The 20,124-nt window shown below is 38.7% G+C and overlaps 1 protein-coding gene across 1 annotated transcript; it reads right to left on the reverse strand.

The window, feature by feature from the left end:
• Positions 1–132: 132 nt before the first annotated feature.
• On the reverse strand, positions 133–9,899 carry kiaa0895l. Its single transcript, XM_086070888.1, has 7 exons — positions 9,677–9,899; positions 6,789–7,536; positions 6,560–6,703; positions 3,786–3,918; positions 2,286–2,591; positions 1,578–1,675; positions 133–996 (listed from the first exon to the last, which is right to left on the reverse strand). The coding sequence occupies exons 2-7, from the start codon at positions 7,515–7,517 to the stop codon at positions 835–837; spliced, it is 1,572 nt and encodes a 523-aa protein (XP_085927014.1). The 5' UTR covers positions 7,518–7,536; positions 9,677–9,899; the 3' UTR covers positions 133–834.
• Between the last annotated feature and the right edge of the window lie 10,225 nt (positions 9,900–20,124).

Consider the following 20,124-nt stretch of genomic DNA (forward strand, 5'->3'; position numbering starts at 1 on the left):
ATTGTACATTTAGAACAGATATAAAAAATTACGATTAATCGCGAGTTATTGAAGTCATGCGATTAATTACAATTAAAAAAAAATAATCGCCTGACACGATTAAAATAATTAAAATAAATAAAATTAGGGGCATCAGGCGATACATTTTTTTAATCATAATTAATCGCATGACTTCACTAGTTAACTCACGATTAATCACAAATTGTATATCTGTTCTAAACGTACAATAAAAAAAATCTAGGTTTTCATACTCTCAACAAAAGTGAAAAAAATTTCAACTAATGGAAATTGTTCAAATGAATCTATAGCCATCAATGGCAGTGAATGAGTTAAAGTGTGTCCTTTTTAAATGCTAAAATTGATCAAAGGCAACAAACAAAAAAATGAATCAAATCGATATATATATATACAAATTTAAATGTAACGCAAATGACTGTAACATTCCATTTTGAGTCCATAAACACAAATGCATAAATACATGATGTGATTGTTGAAATCAATTTGCAGCAGTGTCATTGGTTTCAATGATAATTAATTTGACATTTATCTGATATTAGTAATGGAGCATACTGAGGTGAAATCATAGTGAGTGAAGGTGAGTGAGAGCTTGGCTGTGCGTAAAAGCCTTACATACTGCACATGCAATGGACTGTGAGTGTACACTAGAGGTGCTAGTGTGGATGTCCCTTTTGTTTGGATCATTCAAGTTTAAAAAAAAAAATGCTCAGAGCATTGCTAATACTGAATAATTTCAGTCTCATTCTGGCCACCGCACGGCAGCAACGTCCGCCGAGACCTCCAGCGGCTTCTCCGACTTCAGATGGTGCGAGGAGTTCATGGAAGCAGTTGCTGCAGCTTTGAATCGTCCACTTCGTTCACTGCGACTATGTGATCCAGATGTTGAAGGTAGCGGTCCTGGTCTCGCATGAAATGTGGGATTCTGGCGGCGTCCATCACTGCCAAGTGTCGCAGCTTCTCCACATCTTCATAGGACACCTGCACCCAACACACCCAATAAAAAATTATGTTTGTTTGCATTTACTTTTTTTTTTTTTTTTTTTTTTCACCAAAAACCTATTGGAAAAAATCCCATACCGTTTGTTTGCATTTACAATGATTTATGTTCTTTGGCTCTGTCTCTTTTCCTTTACTTTGTGTCTGTTCTCGCCATGGGTGAATAAAGATATATCAGAGCATCAAGGTCGGGGAGTTTTACTTTGAAGGTTTATTGGCCCAGCTTTTTCTTTTCTTTTCGAGGCATTACGCCAGGAAGCAGTGACAGCTCTAACCAGGTGAACCATTTACTAATTCTCTCTCTCTCGTTCTGTTCTTCTCCCTCCCCAATGCTCCTGCTCACAGAGCATGGCTCGATCCACCACAGCCAGTCCTTCGTTTTTGTGTATTGTTCCCTGTTACTTGTATTGTAATTGACCCTGTCCCATACTGTTTCATGCATGTCTGATTAGTTTGGTAAAACAAAGTGTGTGTGTGTGTGTGTGTGCAAGAATGAGAGATTTAAAAGAGAAATGGTAATAATTCTCAAATAAAATGAGAAAGTGTTGATGCACAGCGCAGACCTTTCCTAAGGAAGTCAACATCTTGAAGTCAATGTTCCTTCGATGTCGAAGTAGCCGCAGGATCCCGTCTAAATAAACCTGGTCTTTACTAAAGCAGCCTGCAAAAATAGAACGCATCCAGGGTGGATAAACAAACAAGGCCTTAGAATGGTTACAAATTCATGATTGTCTAACTTGCTTAATTTCTGTCAGTAGGCTTTCTAAAAAAATATATTTTATTGATTGATTTATACAGTGTCTCGAATCCGGTGCTTGTTTGCTCTATTGCTGTAATCTGATTTACTGATTTAAGATTACAGCAGATTTATTTGGTACGATTCTGTCAAGTTGTCATATTGAAAGCTTTAAATAGTCAACAACTTGAAATAGATCTTATCTGAAGTATTTTTCATATTAATTCATGGTTCACTTGCCTTTATTTTAGCATTAACCTAACCTATTTGATTTTTTTATATATATATATATATATAAATATTATATTTTATATGCAATACAGAATAATTACTGTTTTTCTTAATTTAAAAAAATACATAAAAGGACCGTGACAAAAACAATTAAAATTACAACTGCAATGTTTAGGAAAGAAAAAAAAAAGCTGATTAAATTATTTTTCAACACAATAGTGAAAACACAATAATATGTTAAAAACTTTTTTTTTTTTTAAGGCAAACTATGTGTATGTAATTGCAAGTGCATGCGTGCATTTACCGGGTTGCGAAGTGTCCGTCTGCCCTCTCTTGGCCCGCAGGCAGTATTCCCAGCGGACGTCTGGATGCTCAACAAAGCGTTCAACGTGACTGAAAAGCTGGCTGAAGCTCATGCTGCCGGCATGGTAAACCGTATAGTACAGCAGAGCCGCGCGCCACAGGTACGGCTGCCTCCGCAGCAAGACGCTGTGCAGGCTGGCCAGCCCCTCCTCAGTGGGGTTGGCTGGCTTGAGGCCAAACTGCTTTCTGCCCTCCGCCGTGGCCCACGGCTGAAGACTGTTGTTGACTCCTCGCAGATAATGAGTGCCTGACCAGGACCAGAAACAAACATCAAGAAAGAGGTTGGTCTTCAATACGGATCATAATTAGAAGAGCACACAAAACCAAACAATAACGGCAGTTGGTGGAAGATTAATTTATCTTATCTTGGCAAGGACTAGAATGTTGTAATTGCCAAGAATATGGCTCGTTGTTATCTTGTGGTTTCTATTGTTCCACTGCAGTACTGCAGGTGGCGAAAATGTACCTTACAATGTGGTTAACATTTTTCAAATAAGCTAAAGAATTCAGGTTTCCCCCAGAAAACTGCTGGTAGAGCAGAAGACCAAAAAAAAAGGTAAAAAATTGATAGGATTAAAAAAAAAATTATGACTTAACACATTAAGTGTTATTATAAGCCATCTATTAAAAATACTTAAATGTTGACTCTTACAAAAAGGCACTATGTAGGAATACGGTTTTAACAAACACCCCAAAAAAATTTAAGTAAATAATATAATTTTTTTTCACGATAGTAAAGAACACAAATGTATTCAAATAGATTAATCAGAAATTAAAATGGAGACCGTCCAAGGCTGGGAACAAACAAATAAAGTACTATAATAAATAATAAAATAATAATAAATATTCTTAATAAATCAAAAAATAAATAACATAATAGTAAAATAATAATAAAATAAACTATTCATACTCACATGTTCACAAATGGACAATTCAGAATCCTAAATTTGCTTAACCTCAATCAGCCTGTTTGTGGAATGAGGAAGGTTGTGAAAGGTTGCCATGGAAACGCTGCAGCGCACCATTGACAAACAAATGCCCGCACACCCAGACTTTATGATAGTGGCAGGAGACTTTCACCATGCAAACTTGATAGTCGGTGCTATCTGGGTTTTTCAAGAATGTCTAACCAGGGTAAACAACACAGACCAGGTCTGCAAAAACAAACCAGATGCCAACAAAGCCACCATCTTGGTTTATGTGGCCGTGTCTCTCTGTCCTTTTATCCTTGCTTCTCAATAAAGCTAACATCTGTAGACACGAACATTTGGGAGGGTTGTTAATAGTCACATAAGACATTACTGTCACTTTCCGGGGACTTAAAAATGCAGTGCTGCTAGTGGTGGCAAGACAAGAAATATATAATCTGACCACAAATACAAGGTGAGGAAAAAAATTGGAACTGATGGATCCAATCATGAGTGAGTTTGCGTAAGCTGACCTATTTCGTGTCTCAGCATTCCCTCCAGCCAGTGCTGACGGGCTCCGGCCAGGTTGATGGTCAGAGTGGGACGACAGCTCTCCACCATCATGACTGCCTGAGAAAGCAGCTCGTCAGAAAGACGTACCACAACCTAAAGAAACGCACACGCACGCACACACACACACGTTTATTAGCACAGTATGCATGTTTTATTTGTGAAGTGACTTTTTATCTGACTACTGTCTATGGTGTAATTTCACAATAAGAGCATCCTGTGGGGGATAAACATTCAGCAGGGGCCGGTGCCTTTAAGAGAGGGGTAGGAGAACTGGCAATGGCATCCACTCTGGCGAGAAGTTTTGTGCGGAAAGTAAGAGACATGACTTGCCTGCCTTGGTTTCCTCGTCTGTCATTTACCGCAGCAACACAATCGGTGACCCCGACATGATCGCCAGAAGGGTTGATGCCGTTGCCAGTTCTCCCACCCCTACCTTAAAAGCACAGGACCCCAGTGAATGTATTTACCTTGTGGGTCACCACAATCCTGTAGTTTAAACATTATAGACGCATTAGCTCTCTGTGTCACAAAGAGTTTTCAGTGAAAAGTTTATAAAGTTTATAAAGATAATCTTGTCCTCTAGCGGTTGCAGCCTCGACAAGGCTCAGTGTACAATCTGTCATATGCGCCCTAGACTTTCTGTGGTTTAGTTGGTAGCTTATGACATATTTTAGTGGGCAAGCATTCTTGGTTTAAATTGGGCATTTTTTCAGTTTTGTTTTGGCAAAATAACAATCAGGTATTTGCTGTTGCAGATCATCTTACATGGATGCCAAAGGCTTGCAAGAATCATCCTGACTGCTTTTGCTATATATGGGGAAAGTATAGATCGTCTAAACAAAAGCATAAAATAACCTTGAGAGTAAAACATCTCTAAAGCCCTTTTTTTAAATCAACCTACAGGGTTTATCCTGGCTCAAATTGAGGCAGAGGTGGTATCATGCTGACTATGATGGGTGACTTGACTACCAATACCAGGTATCGGTATCGGTGCCAATACCAGTCTTATTTTAAGGTATCGGTGACCGATACCATTATCGGCCGCCTTCCTGCGGCCGTTTTAAGATCAGGGACAAGAAATTAGAAATTATATGAATACAAAGTTGCCATTAATTTCATGCAATTTTAAAGAAAAATAATATATTGGGATATATATATATGTCTTTCTTTAAAATCATCTGTCATTTATGGGTTGGGAATTTTATTTACTAGTGGTATCGGTATTTAGTATCAGTAGCGGTGACTACTCAAGAGTTGCGTATCGGTCAGGAAAAAAGTGGTATCGAACATCTCTAATTCCTGATCATGTGCCATGACGTGCATGTATTCTGTTAATTCAAATTACTCACTTTCATTTTTTACAGGCAACATATAATAATTCCATGTTTCAATAATAAAAATAATTGTTCCAATAAGAATATGACTATTATCATGTTAAAGCATTCATTATCAGTCACTCAGACTGGAGGTGGCAAGCAAATAAGGTGGAGGTGGCCGCATCTGAATTTTTTACACAGGAAAAACCCTGACCTATTAAGTAATAAGTGATCTGTTATCTTCATTATTGTATGCCAAGTAAATACAAATACTCTTGTACCACTACACTGTAACCCTGGAGAACCCACGGGGTCAAATTTGGCCCCTATAAATTCTGTTACTCAAATAAAAAATTTTTTTTTACAAATTTAACTTCAAAAGTCTAGAGTGCCACTTCTGACCCCTGCATGGGGTCATCTAGTGGATGAATATTGCACTTACATGAGCCAGAGTGGTGGTGACAAGATGGCTGGCAACATGCCAATTTTGTTGAGCTGGAAATCAATCCAAACAAAACCATCTTCTCAGCAAACCATCAGATGGTAAAATTGTGTTTTTTTTGTTAATCTATTTCATATCATGTTGCAGAATGCCTAGGAGTATGTTTTATATATATATTTTGATAAATTAGCAACTCTGAGCTAGTTAAAAAAAAGGGTTAAAATTGAAAAAACATATATTTTGTTGTTCAGTGAACTTATAGCAGTCATTTAATGTATAATTCATAATTTTCCAAAGAAGAAAAGGGTTCTTGGGTTCTCCAGGGTTGCCTTGCCTTACAACTGTAAAAAAAAAAAAAAAAAAAAAACTATTTTTGTCCCAAAAATGGTTTACTTGCACTAAAAACAAAAAAGTAAAAAAGTAAAAATCCCCCAAATCAGGAGCATAGAGGGAAAAATGTAAGCGCTATTTGGATTTATTTATTATCTATTTATTTATCTATTTATCTATTTGTCTATTATCTATTTATTTGTATTATATTATCTTTGTATTTGTCTACACACAAAAAATAAAAACTATGAAGTCCACATCGTGTTGTGAAGAAATAGTCATGGCAAAAAAAAAAGAAAAAAAGGCAGGAAATCATGTTTTCAGATTTTCATCACAACTGCAAGACATAATAGCATTATCAAGTGTCAGAACTCGATATTGATGAGTACTTGAGCTCATACTCTGTCTCAAAAAATGCCCCTAATGCCCTTTAAAACATCGCTAGTCATAAAGTAAAAAAAAAAAAAGTGCACATAAATGTTGTTAAATGTTGTCATAAGTTTGGTTTTATGGAATCCAACATGCTGTGGGAAAATACAGTATGTATTTTTCATGTCTGATTATTATGGTAAGAGTTTTATACATTTCAATAGCAGTTAATTCTTTACTTGAAAAAAGTTTGGATTTGTGACATCTTTACACTTACCTCACCCACACAGCCTTCCTTTTGCAAATATTTCCGCACAGTGGCCCACACCTGACTCTTTGGAAGCACAGCTCCGCCTGTGACCTCCTCAAAAGTCTCATAGGAGCCAAACTTCTGCAGGACGCACTGCATGATTCCAATAGCCTGCAGTCGCATCGAAACAGCGGATTTACAAGGTCACGATTGATAACAAGTTAGCTATTCATTTGTTTCTAAGATTGTGATGTACCTGCTCGAGGAAGAGGCCAGAGCCCTCGCTGTACTTGTCTAGCACGGACTTGGGGTCCAACTGAGCGTACTCAAACTGAGGCTCGTACTTGTAGTCCGACTGGAAGAACTTTTGCTTCTCCTGCTCAAGGTTGAGAGGCCTGAGAGCTACAAGCAGACATGGCTTGGGGGAGGGCGACAATGTGCTGCTTGGCACGCCCTTCGCGATGTGCGGTAGCGAGGTAGCGGGTCGCATTTGCCCCTTTTTAGCACGCAGGCCCAGGCATTGGTTGACTGAGCATGTGCTCCCACTGCGGCGCATCCAGGCACCGTCACCCAGGCTGAGGTTAGTCAGGCTGCGAACGGGCGGCGACGGGGCAGCCGACCCACTGCGCCAGGGTGGCTGCATAAATTGCCTGTCTGCCATCTGCTCCTGAGACCGTCGCAGGCGCTGATGCGTTATATCCAGGCTGATGGGGCGACGGACAGGAGGCCTGGGCGTGGCAGCCGCTTTCGACGCAAACTTGCTCCCTCCCACCTGCTCGGTGTCGTTCTGAGCCAGGAAGCCATTTGCTGGTGCCTTGGCTTGCTTGGAAACATTGCGCCTTCCAGCCTGAGGTCTCAGCCTGGTTTTCGTGCTGCCGCTGGCTTTGACGGCTTTGGACTTGTCCAGTTCCAACAGGTCCCGGCTGCCTTCAGCGTGGTCACCCTCGACATGATCCATGAAAACTTCGCCTAAGTCCAACACCATCACCACAGCCTCACTCGGGCTAGGCAAGACACAACAGACAGATTTGTGGTGACAATTTACGTGTGAAAGTGCAAAACCTATTGATGAGAGGATGAAGTCAGTATGTGTCAGTAATGTTGTGTCAGTAATGTATGTGTCAGTAATGTATGTGTCAGTAATGTATGTGTCGCGGATGCAGTGGAGGGGGACCCACACATTTCGATTGTCATGAAAACAAATTAATTCCTATTTAACATGCCATTATTTTTCCGTGATGCCTTTGAACACTCTTTCAGATCAACAACAGTTTATTGGAATCAGACATCTTTTTTGTTTACATTTTCCTCAAACTCTTTGACATTGGAACTTGGAGAATCCAAATGGGATATATCCGACTTCCCACCTTCCTCGAATGTAGCATGAGACTTGAATATAGTATCATTATCTGTCCTACACTAACACTACGGTAAGTATTTTAGCTTGTTTGCTAAGCAAATTCTTTTCATGCTAGAAACAACATCCTTAGTTTTAGTTTTAGCTCGGAATTTGCGCTGACTGCTATGCAGTTAGCACATAACTCTTTTTCAAACTTTCACACTACAATATAAAGAGCACTTGTGAGTTACGCATCATAAAGCGTGTGATTGATGCAATATATGTTAAATCCAACTTTTGAAATATGTTTAGTAAGCAAGTAAGCAAGTGATAGACTTTTCACCTATCTGATCGGCTATATCATATTGTCTTGTTCATATCTATATTTTAGCTATTATTTATGTTGTTGGGTATAAGCACATGTACATGTTCAAGTTAAGAACAAGTGTATTGGCTGATTCTAATTTGCATTTTTTGATCATCATGTTCAAACTTCTTGTTTATGAGAGCTATACTGAACAAAAATATAAATGCAACCCTTTTTTGTGCCCACTTTTTTATGAGCTGACCTCAAAATGTAATATTGTTTTCTAAGTACACACATGGACTATTTTTTCCAAATATTCATAAGATAAAACAAGATGGTCACTTGAAAATTTGCATTTTACTGTATTGGGAGGTACCAGTCAGTATCTTATGTGATCACCATGTGCCTCTTGCAGTGCAACACGACACATCTCCTTTTCATAAGATTGTGCCATTCATCCACCACTTCCAATAAGCTTGCTTGCAAAAAGATGTTTTACTACATTTTTGTCTTCAGTGTTGTCAGAGGGGGCAAAAGTACTCACATACAGTAACTGTACTTGTATATAGCTGGCCGAAGCCTCGAATGTCGCAATTTGGTCAATTCATTATTTTAGTGACATATATATAAAAAAATATATATATATTGGTAAATGTACCAGTGCAACTTTTCTCTTTAGGTAAAGGTACAAAATACAGTCTTTGAAATGTGCTTAACTCCAAAAGTCCCAAATTTTTTTTACGGTCAATTATAAACAATACCTATTTTGATCACTTTGATAACTTAAGGTTTCCCTGCTGCAACGCAGCTGATTCCAATCAACAGGATCGTTACCAAGCTTATCCAGAGCTTGTTGATGAGCTGATCATATATCAGCTGTGTTGGAGAAGGGAAACATCCAAAACCTGCAGGACTCGGGCCCTTGAGGGCCAAGTGTGCCCACCCCTGAGCTAGGGCCATGTATAGGGAACATTTAGCTTTTCCGAATCAGTTGGCAACTTGTCATAAACTCCCTGGTTGACATGTCTCCTCTTGCTATCCCTATTTATTTCATCCATACAAGTCCCCAACATCTCATTCAATCAATTCATATCTCAAAATCAAGTTGCCTTTACCTCTCTCTATTTAAACTACTTCTTTTGACAGTGTCATCATTCATGGTGATTGGAAAATTAATGAGTGTAACGTATACATATCTGTTTACAAATGTAGGGAGTATGAGTAAGAAGTCGTCTGATAAACAATACTCAAGTACAGATACATGACAAATCTACTTAGGTACAGTAACGAATTTGTACTTCGTTACTTCCCACCACTGCTGGGTAAAATCTCCACAGAAACCAAAATCTGATACCTCCCAATAATATTACATATATTATATTACATATACATTCAACTAATTCAAAGAAAACACAATTTTGAATCGAATGTTCAATACAAACACATGGAATAAATAGTTAATACTGATTCTCGAGCTACTACAAACAAATGATCTCACCATCAATATTCCCTCCACAAACTACTACGAACCAAAGCGCTGCGGAATGTTTTCCATTCTTCCCCGCGGTTCACTCGCATATGACGGCCGCAGCTCCTCAGCACCACAAAACTGACTGGTTCTGGGGAAGGTGAGAACAGAAGCAACGCGAATAACGGTCCGGTGCGTCAAGCGGGCCTGAGGCGCCTGCCTGGACCAGCCAGGAAGCGGCGGTGGTGTTGGAACATATGACGTCACACGCCGATGCGTGATGACGTTACACCCCGGAAGTAACGCCACTGTATTCCGGTTCAAATGTCGACAACAAAATAGCAGGCTTTACATCAACGTTGTTTGAAAAATAGCAATTGTAATCAATTATTTTACCGTCACATATATAATTTGATTTGTTTCCCTTTTTAGACAAAATTGGGCATCTTCAGATGTGCTTTCACTCTTATTTGAAGTGTTTGTAAAATATGTATTTTTAAGGAATTGTGTGGGTCAAGAATTGGAGGACATTTTACATACCACCTATCACATTTTAAATTGTTCTCTTGCTGTCATTAATGCAAACGGAGGCCCAACAAAGTGTTGAGGGCATGTGACTTGAATACACTTTTCAGAAGACCAACGTTTCTGTTTAAGATAATTTTTTGTTGGTCACATGAAATATTCTTGTCATAACTCCCCACCCAACACCCAACATCACAAACACCGCTTGCAATTAGCTATAGTAATGTGCATATTGTTTAATTATTAACAATCGTGGTCTCCTTTCTTAATGCCAAAGACTCCAAATGACAACAATGTTAACCTCCAATGGCCATATAATTTAAGTAAATGCTGTTGTTATTATTATGAAGACATAGTTCTCACTAACTTTACAATTCAGCAAGGGGGAATAAATACAAATGATAAATAGGCCTACTTGACGTTTTCTTTAACTCTATCCTCCATTATCAAAAGGTGGAACAAAAATTTTATTTGTTGTGTGTTTCCCTCCTTCAATATCCAAATGTGACTCTGCTTCTTTCGTGTTGTGCCCACACCAACTTTCTCTTGATGGCCATAGGGGAGGTAAGCGCCTTTACAGCTGGGGAAGCAACAATCGGTTTTGTGTTGAGAGTAAAAGAGACGCGACTTACTTTTGTCTCCTTGTCTCATCATTTATTGTATCTCCACAACAAGTTCATTCATATGTACATAAAATGCTGACCTTGCTGCCTTTTCTTCGTATCGGTACAGGCAGCATTTTGGTTTTATTCAAGCATAAACATGGGGAGAGAGAGTAGGTTATTAGAGACCTAAATGGTGTTAAAACATGATGCAACTAAATGGTGGCCTGGCCTGAAAAAGGAGTTGTACCTACTTTATTTATATGCCATGATAAACCAGACAAACAAGTTAACTGCAGTAATTACCCCTTCCTGATTATGACTCACAATTATTATTTTTTTCTAAGAGCTCTAAGAGTTCATTTGGTAATTGTACCGATTTGACATGTCATCATCATTGCTCTCTCTCTTTTATTTTTTTATTTTTTATTTTTATTTTGTATGTGGGTGAGTATGTGCGTGTGTGTGTGTGTGCATGTGTGCATGCGTGTGAGTGTGTACTCATTAGTTCACCTAAAACCTATTAAAAATCCCATACCGTTCACCTAAACCGAATACTTCACAATCCAGCTAGAGTCGTGAGGTTGTCAGGAGTGGAAGGATCAAAGAAAAGAAAGGAAAGTGAAATCCAGCACCGACCAGACATTACCTATTACCCACCGGGTTACCAACCAGAGTCTTTCACCAACCCTAGAAACATCTAAATTCCAACAAATTAGGGAGACCTCAAGAGACCAAAGGAGAGACTGAGGAAAGGAAGGAAGGATAGATGAAGCAGAGTGAGATCCACAGACATCAGCCTCCACCGATTCAACGACCAGAGGAAGAAGCAGATTGTGTTTGAATTTCGATAGATGCTGGTGTGGTGGATCTGGCATGCATGAAAACCTACACCAAAGAGGGGAGCTGTCGACCCCGGCCAGGACAGAGCAAGCACAACACCTCAGGGCCCCCCAGGCCACGGCAGTGCCAAGGGACAACCGCCGGGCCCCGCAGGGGCCACCGGCCGGAGAGCAAACCCAGGAGCCAGGAGCGTCCCCCACCCCAACACGGCCCCCGCCTCCAACCCAACGCAGCAGGACGTGGCACGGCAGGCCCGCCAGGCACCCCACCGGCCCACAGCCCCTGCTCCCCCCACGACCCCGCAGCAAGGAAAGGCCCCGGTCGTCAGCCCAGCGTTCTTAGTGAAAGCTAACCCTGTTACTGAGTTCGCCAGCTCGCCGACTGGCGAACTTTACCCCTACACTGTGAATGTGACCCCACCCAGTGTATATACAAGTGTGTGTGTGTGTGTGTGTGTGTGTGTGTGTGGTGCATTAAAATTGGGAGCAGGTGAGATGGAGCAGAGGGAAATGATATCCCCCGTTCCAATCCACCTGACTCCCATGACTGACTATTTGATGACATATTGTATGTCCTCATACTATGCATACCTCATTAACTTGTTCTTTTGTTCCGCCTACTTCTTTTGCTTCTCACAGTAAAAACAAAAACTGGGCTTTCACAACTTCCATATTCTATACATAACAGATAAAGTCTTCAGTAAACAGTAAACATTAACACGCTAGTATGGATCTTAATGTTCCTTGGTGCAACATGAGTTTGAGGCAGAGCGATAACTAAGATTGACTAAGATGAAGTTAGAAGGCTGAGCAAGAGGGTGGGGCTGACTGAAGTGGATGAATGACGCAATAGTAAGGTTGAGGAAAACAAATTTTATGTCAGGTTCTGTCTTGGTTATGTATATGTGTGTGTTTTTCTTAGTTTAGTTTTCCCTACAATATTGAAAAATATTGGCTGGGAGAAACTGAATTATGAGTTTGATGACCACTGCAGTATGTCCGGTTAGTTGCCCCTCGGTGGTGCAGTTGAGCAGGGAGGTGCACACCCAGGCGGGGCGCAATTGTACTGGTAATCAATACCTTGCCTCCCCAGCATGTTGCTGGATCAGTCTTTGTTTTCTGTTTGTTTGCTGTGCGCATTCTGGTTACGCCTGTCTGGTTTCATGCCGGTCCTGTTCCTGGTAGTAAGTTTCCTGGCTATACTTCGTGATTCACTTATTTCTAGATTTTTTTGGGTAATATACATACACTAGAGGGTGACACGAGAGTGGATTTTCACTCCTGTCCTATCCCACTCACACAGCAAAAATCTTGTCCCATCCCGGACAATAGTTAAAAAAAAAAAGTCGGCAATGCAAATGCTTCCTTTACAAGGTTTTGCCTGTGACTAGCATACAAACCAGACAAACTGTTATAGTTGTCAAATGATATTTGATCACATTTTGAAATCAAATTATCAAAATTACAACAATCCGAAGTACAATGCTTTTGAATGAGCAGATAAGCTTCTATTTACCAAATTTACCACCTTTTGTTCCACAGTTTTATTATTTTATTCTTTTGTACTTTAAAGTTTTATTTATTACTTTATTTTTGTAATAGAGACTATTTAAGTTCTGTTAGAGTAGATAATTTTAAGTATTGTACTCTTTGCGTGTTCAATTAACTGAATGGTGAGATTCTGTTGAAGGAGTTCCTTTGCAAAGGTTTTTATTACCAGAAGCTTCTGGTCCACATTGACAAATTCATCCAAGCGATGTCTCTGTTCTGATGTGGCTCCCTCTCTCCAGCTCACATCGTTATTTATTCACAAAAAGGGTTCAGAAAAAGGTCAGCCCACAACACACCTGGTTACAACTGGATACAAGAGAATCCGTTCCCATGGATATAAATCAGATTAAAAGAATACAATAATAATAAGCCTGACTCCCTTCCCCGGAACCTCCCTCTGATTACGGAATGAATAGACAGACCCGTTGCTCTTTCTCATGAAAGTAACACAGATAAGAATACAGGTCTATTCATACAGCCATACTGAGTTAACTAAATTATAAACGGCTAAAATATAATTTAAAACTAAAAAACAATGTTAATAACTCATCATTCCCTCATTTGAGCTCTTGAGAGCTCAACACATTAAAACATTTTTTTTTCAATGGTTGTGTGATAAAAATAATTATCCTTAAAACATCCCTTTAGCAGAAGAGGAGGTAGTTTAGCAATCATATGACATTAAAAAACAATTTGATACATTTAAAAGATTTTTAGTGGAATAAGCATAGCATATGTGAGGCTTAACATAAAATGTTGTTCATTAAAAAGTGTCGCAATGTATCGGCAGACGAATATGTGTTCTTTGAAGCCATCTTGTGATGAAGTTCTTTGAAGGTCTTTTTTTCTTTTTTTTTTAATGAAAAGAGTGTCGCAATAGTTCGTCTCTTCTTTAAGAATTTGGGGTAGACTACCCAAATTCTTCGATTTGTCACCTGGGATTATTCTGCCCAAAATGTGACTGATCAAAGGAATGATTGCCCAAGAAAAGGCACTTGCTCTTGATCCGTTGACTGATGTCCTCAAACGGCAGCTCCGGAACGGCCGCTCCAGAACGATCACTGGGTCAGCTGACGTGGCTCCAGGTCGGAGGTGATAAGATTGATGCTCCAGTTGTGGAATTTTGTCTCTCCTTTCAACCTGAGAGCATCAGTTGATGAGATGGCCGAGCCTGGCACGTCTCCGGAAGCCTTGTAGACCAGATGTGGCATTTTCTCTGTGCAGAGAACTGCACAAGATTTCCTCACCAACCCCCTGGGGCCGTTCTCCTGAGTGCAAAAACTTTTCATTTTTAGTTTCTCATAAACTCACATAAATTTTATTTGGAGGAAAAAACCCTGATAGTTTTTGTTAGTTGGGATTAATAAATGTTATTTGATTAAGATCCGTAGGTCCTGTGCTGTTGGAACAGGAAAAGATCTATTTTTGTGACATTAAAATAGAGCCCAGCCCTTGATTGAGTTGAATGACATTCGCTCATTCATTAATATAAGACAGAGCTTGTAAATATTTATCTTTCAAATAGGTTTTGTTCAATAATAGTTTTTTTTTTTTTTACCATGACTTAATTTGTTCTAAATTTGCATAACTGTGCCTTTCATATCTCTTATTCTCTTCCCAGAATCCCATGACCGGCCGAATCCTGGCATGCTGGGAAAAACTCACATATATTCATATTATCTATACTCTTTTGCAAACACTGGGCTCCAAACATTACATTTTTCAAATATAATTCTGAGATAAAAGATATAATATAATATAATTACCTTCATTCGGCGAATATGCATTATTGTCCTTGCTTGCTTCAGACTTACTTTGCGATCGATTTCCTCTGATAGATTTCTTCATATTCAAACTATGAATTATCATTTTCAAACTCATCCTGTCAATTGGAGTGTAGGCCGATACCCCACAACCTTTTTAATTTCGTTTTTAAGTTTGATTTTAATTTTCTAACTCGTCTACATTGGTTAAATTCTTAAACATAAACTCCCTCATTTGACAAAGATCCACTGATTTTTTCAAACACGTCAAGACAAAGGGAGGACAAAATAGAGACCTCATGACTCAAAAGACGTCATAAATAACTCAACCCTCTAAATCAGGCTATGAGATAAACAAAAGAGCTACAAAACACTATAAAACTAAACATAAACAGATACAACTTAAGACACTAATATATGATGACTTTGGGGCCATAAAAATAGAGGTAACCATATTACTCTAATTCTCCTAGAGTCCCAAAAATTATTTAAACTGCCAATCAACCTCACCTCTTTTATAGATTAGTGGGGCTGAGGATAAAGTCACACAAAATATTTCTGGGATTTATAAATCACAGTGCTATAAAAAAAAATCTAATTTAGCCATCAAACTCTTAGTTAGTCTTTTACTTGTTACTACTCATTTTATTCTATTATTTATTTTATACTATAGCTGCAGCTGGACGAAGTCCAAAAAAGTTCCTCACGGGGAAAATAAAAATATATCATATTATAACATATTAATAAAATTCCCATTGTACCAATTCAGAAACTGATTCTCCCAAAAATATAGGCAAAAATTTAGTAGGCTATAGATTGAAATAAATTTTCTCAATCCCTCATTTCAAATTTACATATGTCGTTTTCAATTTCCTGAAATATCTTGCTATAGATCACAGTTCCCCACTCAACACATTAAAAAATGCCTTGCATATCACTATGTAGCATTTTACTGAATGGATCACATCTCATTCCGACCACCAACTTTCTTTGTCCAGACCCCCAGCAAAAGGCAGGACGGCAGCTGTTGTCAATGTTCAGTCCTGGCCAGCATGGCGGCTGTTGTGGCAGCAATGTTCAGAGCAGGCATTTAGATTTCCTCTGGATGCAAAACAGCCATAGGGGAGAAGTCACTAGAATGAGGCGTATACACAGTCACTGGGCATTGAGGAATTTGAACATCATGTTTTTCTTAGGCACAGGACGAGAAGACTGTTGCTCTGCGGCTTTAGACCTTTGATCTCTGCCACATCCATTCAGACGCTGTCTGCAATGTGTATCCGATGACACACAGTCTTTCTGAGAGCTCACCTGATCAAAAAATGCACATTCGTTGATACAATGCTTTAAAAATGCCAGACTGAGGATATGGGATCATAGCAAGACAGTTCACTCCCTGCTTTCTCAAAAATGTTTCATAAAAAAAAACACAGCCTCTTTATTCATTTCTCTTTTTTTTTTTTTTCAATACCCCTTCAAATAGCTACTAGCCATACAACGTATCAGCAGCTGGGGCGCATCCCGTTCGCAGTTTGTAATCAGTGAAGGCCATCAAACCCTCATCTGCCTTGAAACTCAAACATCAGTTTCTGAAATGACACACTCAGAGAAAAAACAAATATTAAAAATCATTATCAACATGTCAATTTCAAAAACATTCATAACTCTTTATTCAACTATCTTATTTCCAGCCACAGCTATAAAGATGTAGGCATAATTATATCAACTCTCAAACAAAATGCCATTATTTTATCATTACTCTTTATTCATTTGTCCCGAAAAGGGAAAGTTAACAAATTAACCATCGTCATCAATCATTAAAGTGTAAAGATTTATTAGCTCAGTCAAATACTATTACTTATTTTATATTGTTTATCATTCCTCTCTTACCATTTTGACAAAAAAAGAGTCCCATTACGAGGACACATTATGCGCACAGCGCACAGCTCAGCCCCCACCTTTTTTTCTAACCTAGAAACGGGGGAAGGGGGGGGGGGGATCTTAACATTCTAAATCGCAAAACCTATTTTATCATATTCCCATTAATAAAACAAACGCCACTATCACAACAATATCATCTCACACAAAACAACACCAAACTTAGTTAAAATATTAAAGAAAAACAAACAAAATCCCCATATGCACACTTCTCACTTACAAACCCCCACCTTTTTTTAGAAGCTAGGTCACACACTCAAATGCATACGCACACACTCTTCAGTCATTATAAAAAAAATATATTGTTATTCCTTCAATTCGTTGTCTACAAATCTTATAGCATTTAAACTGCAGTTTTATACGGTGATTTCAGTAAACGGGTAACTTTGAAAAACCCATCCGTAAACTGCTTCACAAATGCTGGAGTCATTTTAGCATCAAATTCAGCCTTTTTCCATTACCAACAAAGAAAATACAAAAGTCTGACATACCATTTTGTCCAGCGAAAGCTTTGTATACAATCGATCCATAGTTCGTTTTTTCATTGTTCATCGACGCTTTTATTTTTCGCTGAACCGGAAGCGCATTCAGGACAAACCATTCTGTATCCGGGTCGAAATCGCCTCCATTTTTGTTTGTAGTTTTTATGTTTACTTCCGGATTCAATACAGTGACGTCTCACTTTCAATATTAATAGTTCAATATGTTAACACATATGGCCACACACAGACACACATAAGAATCACGTGACCTCTCGTTTATACACAGCGGTTACCCAATCCCGCTGAGCTAAACTGTTCTCCCTTTATTGCAAAATTTTTGCAAGGCGCTTATTTTTTAAGAAATTTGTCACGCGCTCACGAATTCAACCGTGGAACAAAAGGAATTCAAACGGGAATCCTGACCTCAAAACTACATATCGTAGAAGCGCCTACAAAATAAAATAAATCACGTAATCTCTCGATTGCAAATACAGTGATACAAAATCCAATCATCGCTGTAATCAACCTGGACCCCTTTCTGTTCAATTTCAAACAGGCGCTTTTTCAAAAAAAAAAAAAACATATTACGTGTAAATAGGACTTTTTCAATAAGAGCCATGAACAAATATGATACTCGTCCCCAAATCGGCCAAAACTGCTTAAAAAGCAGAGCGCATACCATAATCTTCAATATATATTATGGTCTAAGGATTCTTCATAGCGTTGACGAAAAACAAAACAAATCAAAAAATTAACCGCTATTTCTTCCTGTACAAAAAAAGCTTCATCACTTCGAGTCTGCATTACGTCACCTTCAAATGCACCACTCCACGACGTGTTTAGTTCAATATCGTCGGAATTATCACAACTCACAATAGAACGACATCAAACTACACTCGTTCACACAGATCTCTTTTAAAATTTAGACAATTTTGGAAGACGAAAAAACCAGCTGCAGCGGACCAGACAGACAAAACTTCTTCTACGTGGATAAAGATCTCCACTTACCGTACTTTATCTATTTAGGCCTAGAAGTTCCGCCCGTCTTTGAACGCCGCAGCTCGTTCCATGTCAGAATAACACCTTCCGTTTGGTTCAACGGAGGAGACCATTCGTTATAATTCAGCGTCGGCGGTCACCATTTGTTAGAGTAGATAATTTTAAGTATTGTACTCTTTGCGTGTTCAATTAACTGAATGGTGAGATTCTGTTGAAGGAGTTCCTTTGCAAAGGTTTTTATTACCAGAAGCTTCTGGTCCACATTGACAAATTCATCCAAGCGATGTCTCTGTTCTGATGTGGCTCCCTCTCTCCAGCTCACATCGTTATTTATTCACAAAAAGGGTTCAGAAAAAGGTCAGCCCACAACACACCTGGTTACAACTGGATACAAGAGAATCCGTTCCCATGGATATAAATCAGATTAAAAGAATACAATAATAATAAGCCTGACTCCCTTCCCCGGAACCTCCCTCTGATTACGGAATGAATAGACAGACCCGTTGCTCTTTCTCATGAAAGTAACACAGATAAGAATACAGGTCTATTCATACAGCCATACTGAGTTAACTAAATTATAAACGGCTAAAATATAATTTAAAACTAAAAAACAATGTTAATAACTCATCAGTTCCCCACCAGTTTCCAACCAGTTTTATATCATAACATTTTACTGCTTTGCAAATAACAACTCCCCAATAAACATTGTACAAACAGAGAGTGATTGTTGTAGATAGTCAATGATACGTTATGCAGAGCAGAATGTTGATAAACACACACGCTCCACTGCTGAAAGTAAATTGACACACACCAAAGACTGGTCATTTTAATACACTCATTAACCCTTTTTGGGGTCAAAGTACAGTGCTGGAGTAAAAACGGAAGAGAAATTCAGTGACTGATTCACAAATTGAGACTTTTGTGACCTCTAGGCTGGATTGTTGTCTTTCTTGAACATAATCTACAAGTCTCTAAATATTGTCCAGTTAGTCCAAAATGTTACTGCTTGAATACTGACGATAAGTCAAAGCACATTTACTGTGTATTACTTTAACACTGTATCTTCGGGAAGACAAGAGTGTATGTGGATTACTCCGCGGGAAAAAGAAACAGCATTCGTAGAGGGAATAGCTCCAGCACAACTTTATTGCCTTGCATCGTTCTCCGGTGACAGTCACCACAAACGTCAAAACGCTTCCCCCTCCTTTTTCAATGTATCCTTCCGCTACTCGCGCTCATTTTACAATAGTGTAGTTCCGTCCCCCCAAATCAGGAACAAAATAGATCCCCCACAAAAAAATATAACAATGTGAAAAAAAAATATTGAAAATGAATGGTTAGTTTCAGTCCACTAGCTCCCTGAAAAAATAGAACTGTAATCTTAATTTTCCCTCCCTATCCAACCTTTCTCTCTCATTCTCCCTGCTTGAAGGCATTCCTGTTTTTACTTCTGGCTAAAGATGGACGAGATGGCAGTAAAACAAAACATATCACAATAATATACAGACAGTATTGTCAGTCAATATTGACAATTATTGATTTTTTTTTACCTAATTAAAACGAGAAAACAATAAAAATGGATTAAAGATAAAAGGAAATAAAACACATCCAGAGGAAATTTGTGAATAATGTAAATATGCTTCCCCAAACCAGTAGCTTACAGTTAGATTAACCTTCATTCATCGTAAACACATTGTAATAGTAGCAAACAAATACTGTCTTGAATTGTATGCATTTTAAATGGCCATCCATGTCATTTAACTTGGTACCAGGCTC

This window comes from Leptonotus elevatus, chromosome 3 (assembly GCF_054856555.1).
Source record: "Leptonotus elevatus isolate MCC_2025b chromosome 3, RoL_Lele_1.0, whole genome shotgun sequence".
Lineage (NCBI taxonomy): Eukaryota > Metazoa > Chordata > Actinopteri > Syngnathiformes > Syngnathidae > Leptonotus > Leptonotus elevatus.